The sequence below is a fragment of the Phalaenopsis equestris genome, unplaced genomic scaffold (genome assembly GCF_001263595.1).
Source record: "Phalaenopsis equestris unplaced genomic scaffold, ASM126359v1 Scaffold000202, whole genome shotgun sequence".
Lineage (NCBI taxonomy): Eukaryota > Viridiplantae > Streptophyta > Magnoliopsida > Asparagales > Orchidaceae > Phalaenopsis > Phalaenopsis equestris.
This window is the reverse complement of record NW_018164644.1, coordinates 1,846,345-1,856,161: the sequence shown is the minus strand read 5'-3', so window position 1 is coordinate 1,856,161 and position 9,817 is coordinate 1,846,345. Positions and strand designations below refer to the sequence as shown.

Sequence of the window (9,817 nt, the reverse complement as noted above, 5' to 3'; positions counted from 1 at the left end):
AATGACATTGTGGGGTTGGTGCTGAATGAGAAAGTTTGTAGAAAGATAATAAATAGTGAATATTCAGATTTTGTGTTGAATGTTGATAATAGGGGAAGAAATTTGGACAGAAATATGTGCATACACAGATTCAAGTCAAGAAGAGGAAAGTCCGGGTTAGGTAGAGAAAATGGTTTAGGAGAATGCTAAAACTGCTTAAAGAAATGATATTTTAAGAGAAACTATAAAACTCCAAGGAAGGCTGGTGGTGAAGAACAATAATAGAATCTCTCTACTAACATTTCAACTAGCATAATCCAATTTCATTTTTTGGTGTTATCCATAGTTATTGTTGAATTTTGGATATTAGATTCAGGCACATCTTTTCATGCAAACCTCAATAAAGTGATGTTTAAAAATTACACTCAGTGTGATCTAAAGAATGTTTATTTAAGAGATAAATAACATCGAAAAGGATGATGTGAATATCAAGTTGTCAAATGGAACAGTCTGGAAGCTCAGTGAAGTCACATATGTTCCAAATCCGAAGTGCATATTCCATCCCAATAAAAATATGTTTGTATAAATGAGATAATGAAGATTTAAACTCCAAATAACACTTTCCATATTTATTAGGAATTTAGATGGCCCTTCTAGCATGGTTATAATGTTCCTATTTAATCTGCAAGATTGCAGCTATCAAACTTACTTTTCTTTCCATAAATAAAAAAAAATCTGTAATTACATGTCCATCAGGAGTTCACTGCAAATCAAACCAAAGTCAACGTTATTAACTTAGCATAATATATCAGAAAAACACTGAACAAAAGAGCCATAAGCCATAAAAGAAAACCTCTGTGAAGAAGTAGCGCACAGCAGCCGTTCTATCAAATAATCTTGAAATATACAGTGGCTACGAAAAAAATATCACATACTTCGTTCCACTCTTCTCCTGCTCTTTTCAGAAAAACTTCGCAGTCCCAACAAAGCCGGTTCTATCATCATCTTGAAATATACACTACCAGTCATTTATAACACCAAGGCTATTAAAAGATTCGGGTTCAACTTCTTCATCTACCACACATCATTGTAAGAGAGATCTCATTTCCTGAACTATAAACATGGTCAGACGTGGACAGTTCTGCTACTTTAGAACCATCCTTGGGATAGAAGCCAGGCCTCATTGGCTGAGGCAGTGTCATGCTCTCACTGCCCAACATCAAAACCACTGAAGCCATTGTAGGCCTAGCTTCGCTCCCTTCTTGCACACAAAGGAGCCCAACTTGCATGCATCGCAGAACTTCTATCTCAGGATAGTCACACTTCAGCGCATCGTCCACCAACTCCAGGGATCTATTTTCCGACCATAGTCTCCAGGCCTGTAGTAAGAACCCATCAAATAAAACAAAAGCAAACATGTAGATGAATATATTTCTCATCTCTAATGATACTTACGTGCCCTACTAGGCTCACATGGCTGTCATTTGATTCAAACACTCTATTCTTCTTACCAGTAAGGATTTCAAGAACAATAACACCAAAGCTATAGACATCAGATTTTACTGAAAAGATGCCGTGCATTGCATACTCGGGCGACATGTATCCGCTGTCATAGGAATAAACAGAGTTGTACGATAAGCTGCAGGTTCATACTGTAGCTGTGAAATTGAGAGTGATAACAAAGCTTACTATGTGCCAACCACTTTCTCGGTGCTTTCTTGCATTTGGTCACCTCTTACAATCCTTGCCATGCCAAAATCTGAAATTTTGGGATTCATCTCCTTATCAAGAAGAACATTGCTAACCTTGAGATCTCGGTGAACTATTTTCAATCTAGAATCTTGATGAAGATAGAGAAGTCCGCGTGCTATTCCAAGAATTATCTCAAATCTTTTTTTCCAATCCAGCTGACAGCTGCTTGCTTTATCTGCTTCAATATTGGTTGTTAGTTTAGTTCTACAACGGGAAAAAACTAGTAGAGAAGACATAAAAAAGAAAGTAAATATGCTTACAGTTGGATTGTTCAAAACAAAGAAACTAAAAAGGGAGTTTTAAAAAGTATCTAGCACTAACCGAATATGAATAAATCCAAGCTTTTGTTGGGCATGTACTCATAAATCAACAATCTTTCCTCTCCCTGGATGCAGCAGCCAAGGAGACGAACCAGATTCCTGTGTTGAAGTTTTGCTATCAACATTACTTCATTCATGAACTCATCCAAACCTTGAACAGAATATCTAGATAATCTCTTGACAGCAATTTCTTGCCCATCTTCTAAACGACCCTGCAAATTTCAACATTTAAGCAACTTCAAAAATTGCACATTTGCATCTTCAAAGTTTTGCAATTCTAGATTGCAGACGAGATGTTCTAAAAAATAAAATATTGGACAAAGATACTACCTTATAAACAGGGCCAAACCCTCCCTCTCCAAGCTTATTTTCATCAGAGTAATTATTTGTAGCATTCTCAATTGCAGACATATCAAATGCGGGAAGTTCCATCTCTTTTCCTCGGCTCTCCTTGAAATAAACATCTCCTACGCCTGCAAAACATGGCTAAAAAAAGTGAGATGTAACTACCATATGTCTTGCATTATTTGTTTTTGAATCGCATATCATTATCTCTTTATTTCACATTGAGGGATTAATTTCCTTCCCAGTTTTTTAATGTTTCAGAAGGGTGCCACAAAACTCAGACTGGTTAGCTGATCAATAAAACCAACTAGCATGAAAAATTTTAAGTAAAACTCAGCATCAAATAAATTTCAGGATGTAAATGTAAACATGAACATCAATTCAACTTACTTCCAAAAAATAAAAAAATATTTATAATTTCTTACGTAATCCTGATTGCTTGTAAACATTAAAATTAAATGATGAACCTATTCACCAAAAGTTGGGTAAAATTTTATACCGAAAGGATGGTGACTAATAGGATGATGAATTTCAAAAAAATACAATTTTACAAGATCAGGAATGTTTCAATAAACACAGGATTGGCCTTAAACTTTTCTATAAAATATTTTAATAGGTAGCATGGTCATGAACATATGATAAGAACAAATGAATAACACCTTCTACACTAATTGTGCGGCTCATTAGGCTTACTGGTTGGGTGCTTTGCCAATTGCCATCATCCACAATGTGTTGTGTTGATGACCTAGCTAGCACATTCAGACATGTAAGTATTTTTTTTTTCCTTGAAAAAAAATATATCAGCTACATAAATTACACATGCATTTTAATAAGCATCATATATCATTCTTTGGAATTTGAAGCAATTTAAATAATTTTTATCGTTACAAAGAAAAAAAAAAGCAAATTTTGAATGTGCATGTTGATCATTGGCCTTAAACTTTTCTATAAAATTTAATAGGTAGCACGGTCCTTACATAAAGAACAAATGAATAACATTGGGTGTTCTGTCTTTAACCATAAGGTGTTGCGTTCAAGGCCTAGTACATTCGGGTGTGTGAGTGAGTTGTTTTTTTTCCAAATAAAAAAAAAACATTAACTACATAAAGTACACATGCATTTTAATAAGCATAATATATCATTCTTTGGAATTTGGAGCAATTTAAATAAGTATCATCATTACAAAGAAAAAAAAACAAATTTTAAATGTGCATGAAGATAGATAACTTACTCCGCCTTCTTTTCTTCCTTAATAGATATATCCCAAAGGTAGAGGATAGGAGTAAAGCTAGCACCAATGGGATGACTATAGCAACTATATGCTTCCTCTTGCTTGAGGCATTTTCTGATGAATCTACAAAAGACATTCTCCAATTTAAAATGTGCCAAGGCATTCTTATGTCTTTCTAGAGATTGGTTAATAAATCCTTTTGCAATAACAACCAAAAATTTGCTAAAGAAATGGCATTTTTAAGAGTAAAAGTTCATGGATCTAGAAAATAGAAGACAAAATCCACAAATTTTAGTTCAAATAAAAAATTAAAGATAGCTTTTATAGGCAACCCAATTTGGTTTATTCATGAAAAAAAAATGAATAAAGATTAACTTAAGCATCAGCTATGAATTAATATTTCAGGTAATTAATTGCATATCTATGAAATTAATTTCAAGCGCTTTCAGCAGATTATGCAACATGAGAGTCAATGAAGCCAACAACTCCAAAATCTCAAATAAAATTATCATTAAGGAGGCATATGGGAGTTTAATATGATCATTGGCCTTAAACTTTTCTATAAAATTTAATGGGTAGCACGGTCATTACATAAAGAACAAATGAATAACATCATCTACACAAATTGTGCAGCTCATTTGGCTTAGTGGTTGGGTGTTCTGTCTTTAACCATAAGGTGTTGTGTTCAAGGCCTAGTACATCCGGGTGAGTGAGTGAGTTGTTTTTTTTCCAAATAAAAAAAAAACATTAACTACATAAAGTACACATGCATTTTAATAAGCATAATATATCATTCTTTGGAATTTGGAGCAATTTAAATAATTATCATCATTACAAAGAAAAAAAAAACAAATTTTAAATGTGCATGTAGATAGATAACTTACCCCGCCTTCTTTTCTTCCTTAATATATATATCCCAAAGGTAGAGGATAGGAGTAAAGCTAGCACCAATGGGATGACTATAGCAACTATATGCTTCCTCTTGCTTGAGGCATTTTCTGATGAATCTACAAAAGACATTCTCCAATTTAAAATGTGCCAAGGCATTCTTATGTCTTTCTAGAGATTGGTTAATAAATCCTTTTGCAATAACAACCAAAAATTTGCTAAAGAAATGGCATTTTTAAGAGTAAAAGTTCATGGATCTAGAAAATAGAAGACAAAATCCACAAATTTTAGTTCAAATAAAAAATTAAAGATAGCTTTTATAGCCTACCCAATTTGGTTTATTCAAGAAAAAAAAATGAATAGAGATTAACTTAAACATCAGCTATGAATTAATATTTCAGGTAATTTATACAGTGAGAGAGAGCGAGAGAGAGAGAGAGAGAGAGAGAGAGAGAGAGAGAGAGAGAGAGAGAGAGAGAGAGAGAGAGAGAGAGAGAGAGAGAGAGAGAGAGAGAGAGAGAGAGAGAGAGAGAGAGAGAGAGAGAGAGAGAGAGAGAGAGAGAGAGAGAGAGAGAGAGAGAGAGAGAGTATATATATAGATTAAGCTAGATTATTTTGAATCTATGGATTACAGAGCACCAAGTGAAAGAGAATGGAAGATAAACATCATGATCTCAATGCTGAACTCCTTGTGGTCTTTATCTAGTGGGTGACTATATATAAAGAAAGAATAAATATACCCTTCCGTCGTAGGTGTGTATTCCTAGCTACTTGTTAACATGCTTTTACAGTTGATAATCAATTATAAAATGTGCTTATTTATTTGTAATATTTCACATGATCATTTTGGCATGATATCATATAGCTTCATATTATTTGTCACACAAATTCCTAGAAAAATCATATACATTATTCGAACTGCTAAGAAATAACCATTGCTTTTATAAATAAAAAAATTATAATTAATTATGTTATAATTTTATGGAGAGCTTATATTAAAATGAAAAAAAAAATCATATGATTTATGCTCAATTAAACTCTTTAACATGTTTGTGGAGATAGGTCCATGATAAAATAATAATTGTTTACGCTATGCTCACGGCCCTCTTCTATTTTCGCGAACTGAACAACAACCGCCTCCCTAATTTCGCGAGCAGAAAGTCCATCCTCCCCGTTCTCGTGAAACGCGGAAGTAGAAAGAAAGACCGAGCGATCTCTCCATATCATGGGGCTCTAATCTGCAGAAGAAAGTTTCGTTGTCTACTATAGAAGCTGAGTATCAAAAGAGATGATATGGCTACAGGGCTTCTTGAAAGAATTTAACAAGAAGAATCAGAAGGGTATTCTCTACAGTGATAGTCAGAGCATTATATTCCTTGTCAGGAATCCAGCATTTTAGTCCAGGACTTAGCACATTCAGATCAGGTATCACTTCATACGGTCAATGTTGGATGACGGACAGTTGATGCTTAAGAAAATTTGTGGAAGCCAGAACCCTACTGATATGTTGACAAAGGATGTTGCTCTGGAGAAACTAAAGTTGTGTGCGGCTTCAGTTGATCTTTTAGCTTGAAGATAGGGATCTTGAGTTACAGAAATGGAGGATAACACGATTGAGGAAAAGGGCTACGCCGCCAGTGAGGATATCGGTTTGAGGAAGAAGACATTGTCGTCTGTATACCGGTCTCGAACTGGAAGATTTGTTGGTGTGGAGCCCGTTCAACGAAAACGAAAATAAAATAAAATAAGAATAAAATGTCGCAACTACTCCCGCTCTGGGTGTTTCGCACCTTACTCCTGCTCCCAGACGGTTCCGTAACTCATCTTTCTCTCGCTACTTTCACGCAAGAAGGCTCTCGATCATCGTGAGATCTCACCTGTTCGAACCGAACGACTGCAGAAGGAGAGGGAAGTATCTCGATCGACTGTAGAAGGCTTGGTGCGTGAGGCTTGCGGAGAAGAAAGAAGGCAAGGTGTTATCGCAAAAGGTTTTGGCGTACTTTGCAGAAAAAAGAAGAATAAGATTGCTCTCCCTTGGTTTCTTCTTGTTGATTTGCAGCAGACGAGAAATGGGTTTTTTCTCTTGTATGTATTTCTTCTTCTTCGGTGTATCTCGATGTAGAGAGAAAAGAATAGAGAGTGAGGAAGTGTGAAACTTTCTCCTGTAATTGTTGTTGTGATCAAACAGTGTAAATTCTTCGAGTAGTAAAATCCTCTGGAACTCTGTGGATGTAGAAAATCTGTCAAACACATAAATCTGTGTTTTTCTGATGTGATTTTTCTCATTCTATTTTTTTTTGCATCGTCATCGATCGAATTTTCTATTTTAATATACCACAACAAATGATATCAAAGTCAATGGGATGACTGCAGATAAAGTGAAGGTTTCAGGGATCGAGAAATTTGATGGCACATGTTTTGGTTATTGGATGATGCAGATAGATGATTACCTCTATGGGAAGAAACTTCATCTTCCGTTATTGGGGAAAAGAGCTGAAAGAATGGATGAAGTTGAATGAAATATGTTGGATCGACAGGTTTTGGGCGTTATTCGATTGACCCTAGGGGTTATTCGATTGACTCTGTCGATGTTCATTGCACATAACGTCGTCAAGGAGAGAACGGTGTATGAAAAATCATCAGTGAATAACAAGGTATATCTGATGAGAAGTTATTCAATTTGAAGATGGCAGAAGGTACGTCTGTTGTACAACACCTAAATGATTTCAATATCATCACAAATCAATTATCGTCTGTAGAAATTAAATTTGATGATGAGATATGTGCACTGATCTTGTTGGCTTCATTGTCAAATAGTTGGGAAGCTATGAGGATGGCTGTCAGTAATTTTCAGGTAAATCTAAACTGAAATTTGAAGATATTTTATTATTTGATTTTGGTTGAGGAGGTGTGCAGGAAAGATTCTGGCGAGATCTCATGTTCGAGTTTAGCATTAAATGTTGATTCCAGATAAAGATCACATGACAGGAACTCAAACAAGGGAAGTTTAAAATCAAAAAATAGAAGCATGAGCAAGTTAAAGGTCTGGTAAACAAGTAACTTGCTAGAATTGTGGGAAAACTGACCACATAAAGAGGATCTGCATGAATCCTAAGAAGAAAGAGAATGACAGTGCAAATGTGGTAATTGAAGAATCACAGGATGCACTATTGCTGACAGTTCATAGTTCTGTTGATGACTGGATATTGGATTCAGGAGCTTCTTTCCATACAACTTTCCATCAGGAATTGATGCAATATTATGTTGCAGGTGATTTTGAGAAAGTATATCTGGCAGATGAAGAAGCTCTGATCGTGGTAGGAATGAGAGATATTGACATTGCACTTCCAAAAAAGAACAAGTGGACTCTGCAAAAGGTCAGACACATTCCTGAACTGAAGAAGAACCTTATTTCTGTTGGCCAACTTGATGAGTGTGGATATTCAGTAATTTTCTACTAAATGAGCACTGGTACTGGCCCAAAGTAAGAAAACAGGTATATCCTGAACTGAAGAAGAACCTTATTTCTGTTGGCCAGCTTGATGAGTGTGGACATTCAGTAATTGTCTACTAAATGAGCACTGGTACTGGCCCAGAGTAAGAAAACAGGTATGTTATATATGACTATTGTTTTAATTAACAGTGTTGATACTACTGTTGCAGAGAGCACAACAAAGTTGTGGCATTGCAGACTTGGCCAAATGAGTCAGAGAGATATGAAGGAACTTCAGTCCAGAGGTAAGCTACCAAAACTGAAGTTAGTTGATCTCGACATCTGTGAGAGTTGCATTATGGAGAAGCAGAGGAATGTCAGTTTCTTGAAATGTGACAAGATATGTGACAGATTGCCAAGTGCTGGAAAACTGGATCTTGTACACACAGATGTGTGGGGACCTTCTCCAGTGGCATCTCTTGGAGGCTCTCGTTACTACGTCACATTGATTGATGATCATAATAGAAAGGTATGAGTTTATTTCTTGAACTATAAATTTGATGTATTCAGTGTGTTCAAGACTTGGAAGGTCATGCTTAAGACAGAGACATGCTTAAAGCAGAAATGCCCGATGTCTGATAATTGTTGTGAGTACATTGATGGTGAGTTTAAAGAGTACTGTGCAGCTCAGGGAACCAGAATGAAGAAGACCACTTAGGGACACCACAGCAAAATGGTGTTGCAGAGCGCATGAATAAGACCATTAATGAGCGGGCTAGAAGCATGAGATTGCATGTCAGACTACCACCTACTTTCTGAGCAGAAGCGATCAGCACGACAGTTTATTTGATTAATAGGGGGTTATCTGTTCCATTAAACTGTGAATTATCTGAAGAAGTCTGGAGTGGGAAAGATGTAAAATTTTCTCACCTTAAGACTTTTGGTTGTCATTTTTATATTCTCATTAATCTTGATGCTCGAAGTAAGCTTGAGGCTAAGTCAAAGAAGTGTTATTTCATTGGCTCTGGAGATGAGACATTTGAATATCATTTTTGGGATGATCAAGGTCGAAAGATTATAAGGAGCAGAGACGTGATTTTTAATGAGAATGTTATGTACAAGAACAAATCCAATACAGTTTCTGAAATAGCACTGAAGGAATCTGAGTTGGTAAGATTTGATGATTTACCAGAAGTTACAGTACATGGCAGAGATGCAGGTGACAAGGAGAGTGAATCCAGGGCATCCACTCTTATTGTTCCACAGTCAGTTTCAAAACAGTCTACCCTTACAGTTGCAGTTCGCAGGTCAGAAAGGGCTAAACGTTCTCCATAACATTATTCTCCAACTTTAAACTACATTCTGTTGACAAATGGTGAAGAACCTCAGAGTATGATCTCTTCTAAAAACTCAGACGGGGGAGTTGGCAGAACTTTCATCTGGGAAGAAAACATTACACAATAAGTGGGTGTACCAGGTGAAGGCTGAGTATGATAGCGGTAAGAGGCATAAGGCTAGATTATTGTAAAGGGTTTTCAGCAGAAGCACAATACTGATTATTTTGAGATCTCTTCCTTGTAAGGTGAAGCTTACAACCATCAGAATGGTACTGTCTATGGTGGCTACTGAAGATCTCTTCCTTGAGCAATTAGATGTGAAGACAGTCTTTCTTCATAACATGCACCAACCTGAGATACAGAGAAATGAAGAGTCAGTTTGCAGATTGAAAAAAAAACTTGTACGGTCTGAAGCAAGCTCCTAGACAATGGTACAAGAAATTTAATAGTTTCATACACAGTGCAGGGTACAACAGATGTCAGGCAGATCACTGTTGCTATGTCAGGTATTTTGACAATTTTTATATCATCC

At 36.0% G+C, this 9,817-nt stretch overlaps 1 protein-coding gene across 4 annotated transcripts in view; it reads right to left on the bottom strand.

Moving 5' to 3' along the window:
• Window positions 1–631: 631 nt before the first annotated feature.
• The window catches only part of LOC110022671 (G-type lectin S-receptor-like serine/threonine-protein kinase SD1-1), a 14,664-nt gene continuing 5,478 nt past the window's right edge, over window positions 632–9,817 (bottom strand). Inside the window, exons 2-8 of one of the 4 annotated variants that reach the window (XR_002293806.1) lie at window positions 4,512–4,634; window positions 2,382–2,524; window positions 2,053–2,263; window positions 1,669–1,906; window positions 1,435–1,585; window positions 833–1,358; window positions 632–742 (exon numbers count right to left, since the gene is read on the bottom strand). Coding sequence is in view for 3 of the 4 variants with exons in the window: in XM_020721736.1 (XP_020577395.1) it covers window positions 1,050–1,358; window positions 1,435–1,585; window positions 1,669–1,906; window positions 2,053–2,263; window positions 2,382–2,524; window positions 4,512–4,634 (1,175 nt within the window). In the remaining variant the exon portion in view is untranslated. Of the gene's footprint in view, window positions 1,359–1,434; window positions 1,586–1,668; window positions 1,907–2,052; window positions 2,264–2,381; window positions 2,525–3,627; window positions 3,752–4,511; window positions 4,635–9,817 lie in introns of those variants that run through there. The other 3 variants (XM_020721736.1, XM_020721738.1, XM_020721737.1) reach the window with 3 other exon arrangements.